At 40.7% G+C, this 14,294-nt stretch overlaps 1 protein-coding gene across 2 annotated transcripts in view; it reads left to right on the forward strand.

Annotated features, from left to right (window-relative positions):
* Positions 1–8,331, forward strand: part of LOC104143000 (uricase) — a 28,876-nt gene extending 20,545 nt beyond the window's left edge. For both annotated transcript variants that reach the window (XM_068952678.1, XM_068952675.1), the window contains 4 exons: positions 3,296–3,482; positions 4,000–4,123; positions 4,558–4,641; positions 5,709–8,331. In XM_068952678.1, the coding sequence (XP_068808779.1) occupies positions 3,296–3,482; positions 4,000–4,123; positions 4,558–4,641; positions 5,709–5,810 (497 nt within the window). In that variant the 3' untranslated portion in view covers positions 5,811–8,331. The remainder of the gene's footprint in view (positions 1–3,295; positions 3,483–3,999; positions 4,124–4,557; positions 4,642–5,708) is intronic.
* Positions 8,332–14,294: the final 5,963 nt, after the last annotated feature.

The raw sequence follows: 14,294 nt of genomic DNA on the forward strand, positions 1-14,294 counted from the left end.
ACTTTCCCTACTTCTCCATAAATATTTCCACTGATGACAGAGGAAGATAGCTAAAGGTGTTAAAGGGCTTCTCCAGAGGTCTAAAACGAAGAATACATTTATGGCTGAATTTTGTAGTCCTTGATCCCTTAGACATGGCTGAAGAAGAAATACAGCCTTACTTTATGTATGTATCCTAAACACACACTAGTAACAATTATACCTACAATACAACTGTTATACATTGTCACAGGATTTAATAGCCTGCTGTAAACAGTTTGCTTACATGTTTGCATCATTATTATAGCTGGCATTTTCACCATTAACATTACCCTACAGAGAATATACCATAAAACCTTACTGCCATAGGCCAATTGCCTAGTTTGCAGTTATTCTCAAAAGCCTGTCAGCACGCCTTGGTTTTATTTCCAAGAAAGATGCAATTTCATTGCTGCAAATCAGGCTAGCTTGAACATCGTGAGCACTAAAGCCTACATGCAAACCATTTTTCATATACAGAGTATTTCAGAGTATGCTTACTATTTTTGCCTGCTGTGCATAAACAAAGCTCCATTTGACTTCACTGAGAGTTTCATGATCCTGAAAAGACAGAAGCTTTAAAGCTAAAATGTCCATCTGTAAATTAGGCAGTTAGATGATTGGCCTTTCCAATGTGAATGTAAAAATTCTCTCTCACTGATATGACTCATAACAGGAGCGTCAGTTCAGTCTCATTGTATTGGTGTTTTATATAAGGTGTACCAGACTACTGGGAACTGAGCTGAGCTCACTATATTGTTTCATACAATGGGTTCAGTGTTTCAGGCACTACTTCAGTATTTATTACTGTCCTAAGACAGCTCAGATATGTAACTTAGAAATATTTCCCATCCTACCCTTTCTCCCTATTTTCCTATCACGTAAGTCTGTGGTGGGATCGATTTCACTTGCAGATTGGACCCAGTTCTGAAAGATTCATTTGAATGTTGCCCCTGTATTCCTAGTGAAAGGAAAAAGAGATCCAGTATAAGTTTCCAGTGCCTCCTGGCCTTCTCTTTTAAAAATGTTCTTTGTAATGTTAACTACTGCCATATTTTGGCACACTCCATAGTATTGACTTTGATTTCTGGAAAATGTTCAGAAAGAAACCTGAATGAAAACAAAAAAAAAAAAAAAGGAGAAGAAAAAGAAGACTTTACATTTTCTTGAAAAGCTGCTGTTCTTATGGTACAGATAGGACCTAAATCTTTCATCACCCTGAAAATTCACCATCAAATTTTGCAACTTCAGGTTCTATGCAAACAGAAGGCCTTTATCAAGGCTTACTGAAGAAATTGCCTTTCCTTCTTAATCTTCCCTTCATGTAGCCCTTTTGTTGTTTCTTGAGGATTCCCTGCTAGGATGAACAATTATCATAGAGGAAGTTTTCAACACCCTTTTATTTTTCTTATAAGAGAATCTTCTCTATCTTTAACATCCTCCTATGCATCTGTCAGCCAGACACTGAAATTTATTTCTCAATGAATCCTATGTTTTAACACTTTACACTATCATTAAAATGAACTTGGTGAGACTTAACGGTAATTATAAGCTTATTATTTTGACATTTTATTAGGTGATAAAAGGCTCAGAGTTTTCTGTGAACTGAAAACATCATAAGTAATTTAATAGAGTCAAAATTTGAAAACCAAAAAGACAGCACAAGCAGAAAACATAATGAAAGCACAAGACTGACTGCCTAGGTGCTAGACACTTCAGTGTGAGCTTCAGATAGATAGCTATATAGCCAGCCAGCCAGCCAGCCAGCATTTATGTAAGTCATTAGTTGCAAGGAACTCTTTAAATCAAGGCTACGCATTTGAAAATGAGACAAATATACCTCAAGCATCACTGATAGTATCTGCACTACATTAATACCTGCATATTACTGTCTTATACCTGAGCAAGGAATTCATCAAGATCTGAACAGAACCCAGAATATCCTGTCCAAAGACAACTTCTTCTTTAAATTTTGTTAAACTCTAATAAATAGCAGGGGGGGTGGGGCACAGCAAAAATAATAGATACGCCTCTTTGGACCAAATTCAAAAAACAACAATGAATGTAAACAAAAGAAGAAATACTTACATAAAATGTAGTTTTGATCATTTCCGGTGACAGACAATTTTAAAAACTCTAAACAATTGCATCCTTTAAAAATATCCATCACGGTAAAATTATTTCCAGTATACATCCTGTAAAGACAGAATTTAATGTAACTAAGTTTGTCAAGTCTTCCAAGTCAAAGGCATGATTACCACGTGTCAGATATTTGAGGATTAGTTTTGAACTAGCTAGGGTGAGCACCAAAAGCAGCACAGAAACAGCAGCATTGGCTTCAGCCACTTACACAGGCTCTGGATAGACACGTGTGGCACAGAAGTTTCCTCTTCTGAATCTGTTTCTTTTTTTTTTTTTTTTTTTTTTAAATCAGCTCCAGTTAGTGCAGTTTTCAGTTATCAGTTTAGTGTTATCTAAAGGACAGAACACCTGAAATTTTTTAGCAGCCATCTTGGTTCTAACAGGTTTGTTAGAAGAAAAGATTCAGGACACAACTGGTTGGTCTTTAGAAAACAATAATCAACTCATGCAGCAGTGATCTACAACAGCACATTTTATAAACAGCGGCTAAGAGCAGAAACACTGTCAGTTTGAACCTGTGGGTGGCATCTGTGAGCACCAGTGCCCATACTTGTGAGACTGCTGAACTGCAAGTTATTTGGCACTGGCTGCTCACCTTCTTTCTAGCTTTTACGGATGCAAAACTCACAACAGGATGGATATGTAAAGTGGATTTCTGATTTAGGCTCCAAGTCTTTGCACAGTGCTTCCACACCACTCTACATTGTTAGAAAAGTCCATGTCACCACTCTTCTACACCACAGCACTAGTAGCCGATTTCATTTCCCTTCAGTGTAAACAGGAATCCCCGAAGTGATGTGACAGCCAGCCACGATGTATGGCTGAGTTCCAAGGAGGCAAGATAAAGGGTGTCCTCCTCTCTCATTGACTGACATTACGGGTCATTTGATAGGATTCTCTGCTTTCTAGATTGAGCTCTAACTTGAAAGGTTTCTGTCTTGTTTCTCACCTTCCCGCGAACATTAGTCCAGAAAATAATTTAGCAAAGTAACGAGGCTTGCACCAGAAGCACAAGCGTATCTCAGAGAGAATCCTTAATGGTTCTGGAGCTGCTATTGCAAACATACATATCCACAGAGTTCCCTTTGCGCTGACTGAAAAGGAGCTCACACTGTCTCATATTTTTGGATTGCAGGCCCTCTGGTTGTTTTTGCTGGAATTAAAGATCTGAAAATTATGAAGACAACACAGTCTGGATTCGAAGGCTTCTATAAGAATGAACACACCACACTTCCTGAAAGGAAGGACAGGATTTTATGTGCAGAGCTCTTCTGCAAATGGTCATATGGCGAATGCAGAGATTTTGACTTTGATTGCATATGGTATATGCCAAATTTAATATATTTATCATCTAATTTATAACCCCAAAGTCCCTCTAAACAACACAGCAGGCATAAGGGTCAGATCTGCTGTTGCTGAGCACCAGCTACTCTCATGGATCGCAGAGGAAGTTCGAACCACTTGATGCCTGTGGGTGTAAGGCAGCCTTCTGCCCAAAGTAAACCTCTGGGGGTAAATCAACTTCTCTCTCTGATGGTGCACGAATGGACAGTGTTTAAATGGGCAGCTTGTGGTTCAATACAGAATACTTTAGGAGAATGCACTCACATCTAATTTGTTAAATACTTTAAACAAAACATTTATTTGCAAATTATAGAGTTGAGGGTAATTAGGAGGTGACAGGGCAAATAAATTGTTCTTTCATGAAATCTTATGTGCTATGTATTGGTAAGAAAAGACACAGACAATTTTATAAAAATGTAACAACACTGAAAAATATTATGGATATAGACATAGACAGCTGATACAAGATTTTGTAATAGCCTATGCTACCTCTAGGAACAAAGTCCGGGAGTGTGTCCTTGAGGCCTTCTCTGGGCCACCTGACTGTGGGGAGTATTCGCCCTCTTACCAGAAGACTGTCAACTGTATCCAGATGCTCATCCTTTCTAAAGTGTCACAGGTATCTTCTTTCCTCCTGTTGACATTTTACTTAAACAATATTGAATACTAATCTGACTCAGAAGATCAGAACGAGCTTATTTTGTCTGGCAGTTCTCAGATTGGAAACTGTTTGGTGGTACAGCTAGATGGTCTGAACAAATACGAATGCACCCAGAAGTTCAGACCTGAGAGGGGTTGAACACTAGCTGTGAAAAAAAAAAAAAAAAAAGGGGGGGGGGGAGAAAAAGTCAATGCTTGGCAGGGCCAGACTAAAAGTGAAAAGGGTGATACAAAAGAAAATTATTCACATGCTCAATAGATTGCATTTTATCAACATTACAGATTTTTCTTGGGGATTTCAATTGCTTTTTTTTCCAGTGAGTGCAAATATTACCAGGGCATTGACTAAGAAGGTGCACTAATTCATTGTCCCACCTATTTGCATGGTTTCAGGTACAGGTCATTGAAGTCATCTTGAACAACATTTTTTACAATGTTGTAGACATGAAGAATCTAGGCTTGACCAATGACAAAGAAGTAAGTAAACGTTGAATATACAACTTGCCAGGACTCTTTAGAAATGCTCAGCTTTAAACTATAGCACCAGTTCTGCACAGAACAGAGTTAAACGGAGCAATCTTTCCACCCCAGCCAAAGAGAACACTAACGCTAAAAGAGATTTATGCTGATTACAAGAGAAGGATAATTGCTTTCTTATGTTATTGATAAAAGCTCAAGGAGCAGGGCGGAATGCTTTGGAGATTAAAAAGGTCTATAACTACAGTTATGGAAAACATCTGAAAAATTCTCCTGTTTTCTCTTCTGAATTTGACTTTTAGTGATAATGTCAGCCTGTGTACTTTTAATCAAGCAGAACATGTCAGATTGTCCATTCGCATAGCCAGACAATTTGAAATGCTACACCAATATGGCTATTCTTTCCTTTTCTTCACTGGCAGTACCACCAAGGCCAGTGAGGATCTGTCATTTCTCCTTGCTGCAGCAGTGCAATAACTAGGTTAACTAGGTCCATAGGCTAAATCTCTAGGTGACAAAAGACCAGCACTCTACTAGAGCAATGAAGGGACAGACTGTTCCTCGGGCCATTAGGAGCCAAAGCAGATTGGCCCAACAGTAGACAAGATTGGATTGAGGGTTAGAGACATGCAGGACATGAAGATTTACTCCTTCCTCCACAGCTGCTCCAGCTGATGGCCAGGTCCAGCTGAAAATCTGTCCAAATGCTATCCTCATGTGAATATCTGAGAGAGAAACTGGGTTATTCAGTTCTGCAATTGCGATTTTGATTGATCAATGGTCTATAGTCTGTTTATTCTCTAGTCTCTCTCCCTAATGCTTGTGATTCTCCTGCAATGCTCCTTGTTCTCTTTTGGGTGAACAATACAGATCTGCTTTCACTTGAGATAAAAGCAAAACCTACCATTAATGTTCATAGGAGAAGGAAAGGGCCTGGGAATGATTTTGAGAGGAAGTGAATAGCTGCAGTTTCTGCTGGACAGCTACTGTAGTACCAAGCTCCTTTGATGGCAATGGCACATCCTTGCTTCAGGAATGACATTCATGTTTCTGCTTGTTCTTCTCAGGTTCTAGTTCCAGTGGAAACTCCCTATGGCTCCTGCACTTGCACACTTGGCAGAAAGAAGTTCTTGGAAGCACAAGGTCAAGTGCTAAAAGATGAGAAGTAAAGTCAGTTTGGAGTGGCAGCTGCCCAGGGAACAAACTAAACTTGGCTCCACTCATACACTCCTGATAAATGTACCATACGATTTTCCCATCAATATATACTCCTTATCAGCCTCTTCCATTGCTGACTGCTTTCGCCTCTATGAACTCCTGAGGTTGGGATTTCTAAAGGAGTCTCAGGAATTCAAATATCAAAGTCTCTCCCTGAATCTCAGTGTGACTTGCAGATTGAATTCCCTTAGGCTTTTCAGAAAATCCTAGCTGGAAACATTCTAGTCAATTCATTTTTAAACTAGTTATTCCTATATTAATGGAACAGTCAATGAATTTCATAATGTCTATAACATGCTTTTGACATGCAAAATGATCAACTCTGTATATTCTGACTATTTATTAATCTTCCTGCATTAAAATTAATATACAGGCATAAGACCAGACATTTCATTAATGTAACCTGTCATGATACCTTGATGCCACACTGATCTATCTACAGAGCTGAGGTTCTGATGCAATAACTGAACAGTGATTCAGTCAAACACTTACTGCTTTGTGAAGTATATGAATAAAAAGGAAAGTACCTATCGTATTTCCTTTGCAGCTTGAATGGTTACAGCTGTTGAATTATTTTTCTGCAAGTATTCTGATTATATGTCTGCTGCTGTTATTCATCAGACTATACTGTTACTATACAACTACTCTCATATTAACCACTGAGATGTTTGAGGTTTTAGGTTATCCCTGTTGTTTAATGATAAAGTTTTCTTCAGTCTAATAACCATGTCATGACTTCTGAGCAGGCACGAATCAACCTAAGTAATCCTACTACTTTTGGGAAGGGCAACAAGCTAGACAGTCGATGTTTATCTTATTTTCAGTGAGTTTAGTTACCCCAGGTGATAGCTTTGAGCAGAGATATTGAATACAACGAACAATTCTCGTCTCACAAACGGCAGCTACTACATCTGCAACAGAAATCCCACTCAACTTCTGACAGCTTCTGACTGCTACTTTCAGTTTCTCAGCGTGTCATTTTCGGAGACCTTTGTGACACAAGAGTATAAATCCAATGGGAAGTGCTCAAAGTAACTTCTGAAAACAGCAACTCAGTTGCCTTTGTGACTTCTCAGTTTAGGCAGGCCTACAAAACTCCTCTGGGTATGATCGTTAAATTCACAGGCACTGAAAACAAGTAACACGTTCTGCCTTTGCAAAATAGGAACTTTTCTTGCCTTGGTCAGCAGGACATAACAAACATGAAGACAAGATGCTATTATTCATAAACCTGAAGTACCTCCTTAAAAGGTACAAATGATCTGTCAGGACAAATGATCTGTCCCTGATATACTGTTCCTTGGTCACTCGTGGATTCAAAAAGCTTGATTTGTAACACTTTCTGCTTTGTCTGGGGACACACTTTCTCACCTTGTTAGAATTATGTTGTATTGTATTTGCGGGTTTATGTCTTACTATTTTCTGCTATTTTTAGGGGCTTATTAATGTATCTTTTAGGGGTAAATAAAGAGCAGCATAAAAAACCAAATACACCAGTATATGACTATTTACCAAATAAGAAATGAATTCATTTTCTTTTTATAGACGAATGCAAACATTGGTAATTAATAGAAATAAATTTTAGGCCAGACAATTTTACCTAAAAAAGTAACCAGTCTTGTTCCAAAAAATGGATCACTACCAGTTATTAAGAAAGGAGTAAGGAAAAAAGATCTTATGAAACATTTCAATATTTACCTCTTTCTAAACAAAGTAGATCATTTGTTCTGCTCTCACTGCCCACTTCCTACCTTATGAAAAATATATGGCAGTGGATGGAAGGTTTCTTATCACTACTACTTGTGTTTCATTTGTGGGCTTGCAAAGTAGTAATGGATTAACCTTCATGGCAGAATGAGGACACAAAGTAGTAACCAGTTGTTTATTTAGACTTTCCTGTGGCTCCAAGCAAACATGTACACTCATGCAATGTGGTTTCTCTAGACCTCCACAACCCATACAGACATTTGGCAGATCTTTAAAGGCATCTCAGCATAGCTCTACCCAGCACTGCAAGGCCTGAGTCACTGCTTACATGAGCAGATTCCCTCTAAAAAAAGGATTAAGGCAGTTGGAATAAGCCCACATCTCTCAAATGGCAATTAGATTCAGATCACGATGGCATAAATCATTCTTGAAAATGGGACTTAGCCACATAACTTACTTGGGCCTCAGCCCTGACCAAATTCACATTGGCTTCATTAGATTCTGCCTCCACAATAGACTTTGCATGGTTTTAATTGGAAGAACAATTTTTTTGATTCCTGCCCTAAGGGGCTATTGAAGTTGCCTACTGTGTTTTATTCAGAAGTGGCTGTTATGCTTTGCTGATGAAGTCACACGTAAGGAAAATGAACAGCAGCTACTAGATTGCTTGTAAAATTGCCATTCAAAATACATTTTCTTGCTGATAATGTGGGCCTTTGCTAATCTTGCTCTACATCCTAGTAGTTTTTTCTATGATGCCTGGAGCCTCCTTTTCTGATTCTTTCACATCCTGTTTCCGTTCAGTTCTGGTAGGACAATCCAGGCACAATCTTCGTCTGCTGATGATCATGTCCCGCGTACAATCAACATCACATAAAGACAAAATGCACTAGCCAAATTCATTAACTGATATCTAACACTGAAACAAAATGTCACTTGCAGAGTCTGTACAAGCGTTCTGTTTTTACTAGCCACATTATTCTACATATATTCAGTCTACCTGCTTCCTAACACACATTTAAATCTGTCAGCTTTTATTAGCTATTTCAGCTACTTTGTTTTCTTCTTATTTAAAGGCTTTTTTATCTTGCATGGGGTGCAGAACCCTGATTCTAAGCTTAACTGACCTGACGTAAGGTGATAAAAAAAATTAATGGTTACATATCTCAGTATAAATGCTTTTCAGCTATTTTTGCACATGTAACAGCCAACCATCTTCTTCCTGGAAAGTGCACAGCTGTATCTAGAAAGAAAACCTATTAACTGTCTCTAGCTCAAAAGTGTCACTCATGTCTCAGCTGTAATTAGAATATATAAACTGTTCTGAGATTGCAAGACTGAACCTAACCATTCAAAAATGGCCTAGAAAGGACACGTGCATGTTCATGAGCATGCATATACACCTGCTCCCCTATCCCCTGTGTGTGTGTATGTATGTGTATATATATATATACACACACACACACGTATGGCATATACATATGCATGGCACTGAATCAGCTGGCCTATGACTGAACTATGGCAATCAGATAAAAAACAGAATGAACAGGGGTTAGCTGTGATGTAGATTTACTGCAAACTTGCAAAATTTTCTTTCCAGTTATCCACTTTCTATTTACCTTTTTTTTTTCCCACTGGCAAGCTGGAACTCCATTGCTCTTCCTTCACACCAGTTATCAAAGCAAAAGGTTAAGCCTGTATGTAGTTTGTGGCTGGGCTACGCTTCTAAGACAGGCTGAATTTGAATGTGACAAGACTGTGGATTACTTTACACATATTTGCAGCTAAAAGGCTGCAAGTCTCCTTCAGTCCCCTGCTGAGTGACTGCCAACTCAGGGATCACAGTGAGGATAGGCATGATCACTTCTCACTACAGCGCTGCAGGTGGGCAGAGGGTAAGATGTTTACTCCAGCATACCTCGAAGTCAAAGACTGGAGCAGAAATGGGCATCAACTCATAATGGCCCAGGCACGAGAGCAGCCCAGTTTTGTAGGGAATGTTACCATATAGCCCCCAAGAGCACTATCCATACTGAGTGGGGGCACACAGAGGAAAAAAGAAAAGCTTACATGCATCTTAGCAAACTGATAACAACTCTGCTCCCGGCTTTGCCTACCCTGCAAACTGCTCTCAAGATAAAAGCATATCTCAGCTCTGAGTGCTGGTGTTGGCCACTGCATTCCCTCTGCTGGGATACCAGTAAGTTTTTCTGGATCTGCCAGGTAACACTCGCTTGCTTCCTCTGCTGGATTGAGTTGCAGCCTGCCATGTCTCCATGGTGCTCCAGCCCAAACTATACACCAGGACAGGAGTTTTCCTGCAAGCAAATGCTTGCCTGTGGGACAAGCATTTACAGCCCAGGCCCTGTTGGATGGAGGCACACAGTGGTGCCAACCTGGAATGGGAACATAAGATGACAGAGGCAAGAGAGACTAGAAGATAAGGAGGAAACAAGAAGACTGGCAGGGAGGAGGAGAAATACAGCAATAGGAAAAAAAAATTATCAGGCAAATCAAGGAAAGGAGAGAACAGAAAAATAGAACAACCAGAGAGGACAAATCTCTCTGGTATCTGGGCACTTCAGAAGGGAAAACACAAGCTCAAAACTAGTATTTGAGGGACTCAAAACTAGAAAATGAGGTGATATACAAACTTTTGGTGCAGAGGGAAAGTGAATAGCAGAGCCCACGGTGCCAGAGCATTGAGGGCGTCCACCACCTAACAGAGTGGAATTAAGCATGAATTCCCACACTTTAAGATCCATACTGGACTGGAAAAAGACAAGAGCTCAAGTTTTAATGACCTTGTGCTCCTGCAACGTTTTGAAATCTTCTGGATTACAGATTATTTCCAGTTTAGAGAAGCCTACGCAAGCTGACACATAGCATTTACGCAAAAGCAAGGCAGGAATTGAAGAGATGTATCCTTACAAAACAGTGCTGCTACATCTAGGCGCACACCCACTTCCACGTTTATCCCTGTGGTTTGGCCAGCAGTTAGGATGCAAATTCAGCTACACATTCCCTCATCTTTACTCCATTCCTCCTGCTGCAATCCACCAGCAGAAGATGATGCAGCACTGCACTTGGTCTTGATGGCTGAGCCTTCCCTGCCTCTTCTGAAACACTTTAGTCATTGCAAAGTCAGGGCTGCCCTCAACATGCCAAGTATTGCGCAGGCTTTATAGAGAGAAAACTGGTTTGTAGCAAGCATCTGTAAAGGGGAAGAAAACGTCTTGAAATCGGTGCAAGCCTGCCAGGACCAAGAAATTTTTTGGTGCCTTATCAGCAGCTGAACTGCTGATAAGGCAGTTACAACTGCTGATTGTTCCTTTCGCAAAGACTAGCACGAACGCAGCAACAAAATACAACTAAATACAACAGCAGCTTCTAGCACTCGCCAGCAGTAGTGATGAAACTCTCACATGGAGATTAGGGGCTATTTATAGTCTTCAGGATGCCCCCATTGAGCTCTCCAGGTATTTTATGTTATGGTCATGTACCCCAAATTCACAGCATCTACCAGCTAATGTTATTCTGGAGCTGAGCTGAACACATAGCTGAGATCCAAAGGAACATCACTAGGTCCAACACTTTCCTAATTACAGGCGTTAAGCAAAAAAAGAATTTAATGATCTTTTCATATTAATATATTAAACAAAATGCAGCTTTTCCCAACAGAAACGAAAGCTACTTACTTAAGCAGTCTGCCCGATATTCCAATGGACACTGCCCTTGCAGGCTGCCAGTGCGTTAATCACAGCCGTTGCTCTCTGAAACCCCCGGGGGAAGCTGCTGTCACAACTGAACAACTGCAGGCTGGATGCAGAGGGGAAGGTGTGTGGAGGCCTTCGATGTGATGGAGTGAGAAACGGAGAGGCTCTCCTGGCTGACATCTCCAAGCACCGAGTCCTCTAGTTCTCTTGGATGAAGCAGTGCCAATCCGTCACCCACGTAATTGCCACTGTGCTGGAGGTGAGAGGGCAGACCAGATCCCTCTGGTCATCCTGCTTTCTACTGAGCCAGTGATGGCTACGATGTTCACTCACACAGTGAGAATCACTATATTTTCCATATGTCTTTTGGGCCAAAACCCACTACTGGAAGGGAAGGAACTGCCGTTCTGACTTGGAAGTAAAGAACCAGAATAGACACAAACTGAGATGTTTTTCTGGTCCTGCTCAGTCTCAGCCTTCACGTTTTTGATCATTTAGAGCTATGTAAGACAACATTGCCATAAAAATGAGAAACATTAACCAGCTTTGTAGCTTCTCCCAGGATCACACAAAAAAGGGCCCTTTCAAATAACTGCAATTGTAATTGGTGCATATCAGGAGAAAGACTGTTGAAGACTCAGTTAAATGCTGATGCCGATTTTTAAAAAGAAGAGGCAAAAGAGGAGATAAGGGACTTGGCAGAAGTACAACATATTGGGAAAAAAAAGCAGCAAAAGAGGAGTTAATTTAGCAAGTTATCACTGACAGTGAGGGCCTAATGTGACATTTTCCTGGGCCCTTCCTAACCAGGAGTGATGCATACTCCCTTCGCTACAGCTGCCACGTCTTGTCCTCTAATTATAACAGCAGAGAACTTTCTACAAGTTGATAAAACAAAGTGCAGCACATTAAGGCAAACTGTTTTAAAGAGAAGAATTATAAATTCAGGCATGAGAAAGAACAGCGAGCAGAAAACAGTTTTCTTTGGGTTGAGAGCGTGACCCTGGTGGAGAGGCACAGCCTTCATGCCTTGCTGCCAGTTGCCTTACATATGCTTAATTTGTGGTACTTAGCTCTGTATTTGGATACAAAGAGAACATGCTATGCATTGTGCATCCACAATTGGAGAGGACAGCAAACTACTTCCATCAGAGCTGATGAGCAGTACCAAAAAAGGGATACTGTAGTGCTTTTGAATCAGGTTGAAAAATGTTATGCAGATTCAGACAGACAAGCACTAGCAGTATTAGGAGAGGGGCAAGAGGGGGGAAGGGAACAGGAGGACCTTGGCTGCAGCACATCTCCGCTCTTCTGCTGACCTGCAGCAGGTCAGGAGAGCTGACAGCTGCTTTGCTCCATAAAGCTCCTTCCGGACATTGCTCCAGGAGAGGGGAAGCCACTCTCTGAAGTGCTCATTCAGTGTGAAAATGAGAAGACCTACAGTACTGAGACCGTCTTCACTCTCACACCTAGTATCAGCTGCGCAGTTGGACAGCTGGCAGCTTAAATATCACCTAAAGCACAGGGATAGTTTTCAAGGAAGGCAATCTCCCAGCTGCAGTGTTCAGGGCATGTTTTAAATTGGAGTCCTGTATGGCTCTGCGCATATCAGAACTGCAGTATTGACATAGTATCCAGTACTGCCCATCAGTCGCTTCCTCATCTCAACAGCAGCTGTGTTTTCTGCGAGAGAAATGGCAGCTAAAAATAACCTGGCTTTGACTTCCTCTTTCAAAACATTCAATCTGTTTTAAAAAGATCCCCCCCGCCCCCAAAGCAGCAAGGAGAATGTAACAGGGAAAACCAGGACGGTCACCTGCACAAAGAGAATGGCAGCATTAGAAAGCTCAGAAAACAGTAGGAAACCACAATGATCAGAGACAGGAAAAAAAAAATTGCTTCTCTCTGCATAACATCCTCCAAATTCCCTTTCAGGCTTGCAGTGAGAATTCTGTTATGCCCCTACCTGCATGAATCAGTTAGTGGTGTTGATTAAAAGAGGAATACAATCTGGATGTTTTTGAATCCAATTCATTTGCTCGTTAAAACATCGTAAAAGAAAGTGCATTGCTCAGTAATTACCAAGTGAGCCCTCACGGCTATACAGTGGAGGTTTTTACTTCCTGATGGAATAAATATATTTTACTTATAATTCTGTATCATTCACAGATTTACAAAACGTGTTTCTACCACCCCAAAGCAAATGGAGACACAGATACTACTCAGTTCCTCTTTCAGTAATGCAGTACTATGTAATCTATTCCAACAATTCCAAGAATACAGGGTTGGTAGGGATCTACTGACTGCTGCAGGCAGCTGCTTCACATAATCCTTTTCATAAACAGATCTAGTTCTATATTAAAATATTCAGGAGTTTCATGTACAATTTTTCAGTTGCAGCCTGTAACTAGCCAGATGCAGACTATCTCTGAAAACTCCCCAGGCAAGGATGATGCTCTCTCTTTGAATCAAGCCTTCCAGAAGATCCCTGCTCCCAGCAGGTATCCCCGGATGCTACCAAACTATAAATAAAAAAGTTGTAAGCAGAATACAGACTATTACATACAAAGCAGCTGCTAATAGACTGATACCTAAAAATGAATACAGTACAAGGGACAGAGAAGAGTGGTGAATATATCCCTGCCTCCTGCTATGTGTCTCAAATTCCAAATACAGTGTACAGTACAATGTAAAGATTAGAAGCCATACAAGAAAGCACACTGCTGTATAGTTTATGTATTACACAGCGCACTGTGAGCTTTACCTACAGCCCAGCTACTCGTGTGGTTTTATCCCCTCTCAAATCTCAACACAAGAAATCATAAGCAATCGTCCTAGTGCTGTAGCATTCACAGCCTCCTTGCACTTGGCCAAGCTAGCAGTGAAGGCAGAGCAACCACCCAGGCAGGATCACAGGAGCTTCGGCTTCCCCTCACTGAATCCTATCCCTTTGTCCCTACCTGGCTGACAGCGCTGCACTTTCTTACCTTCTCCATTCTCAGCTATATCCCC

Source organism: Struthio camelus, chromosome 8, assembly GCF_040807025.1.
Source record: "Struthio camelus isolate bStrCam1 chromosome 8, bStrCam1.hap1, whole genome shotgun sequence".
In the NCBI taxonomy this organism is placed as follows: Eukaryota; Metazoa; Chordata; class Aves; order Struthioniformes; family Struthionidae; genus Struthio; species Struthio camelus.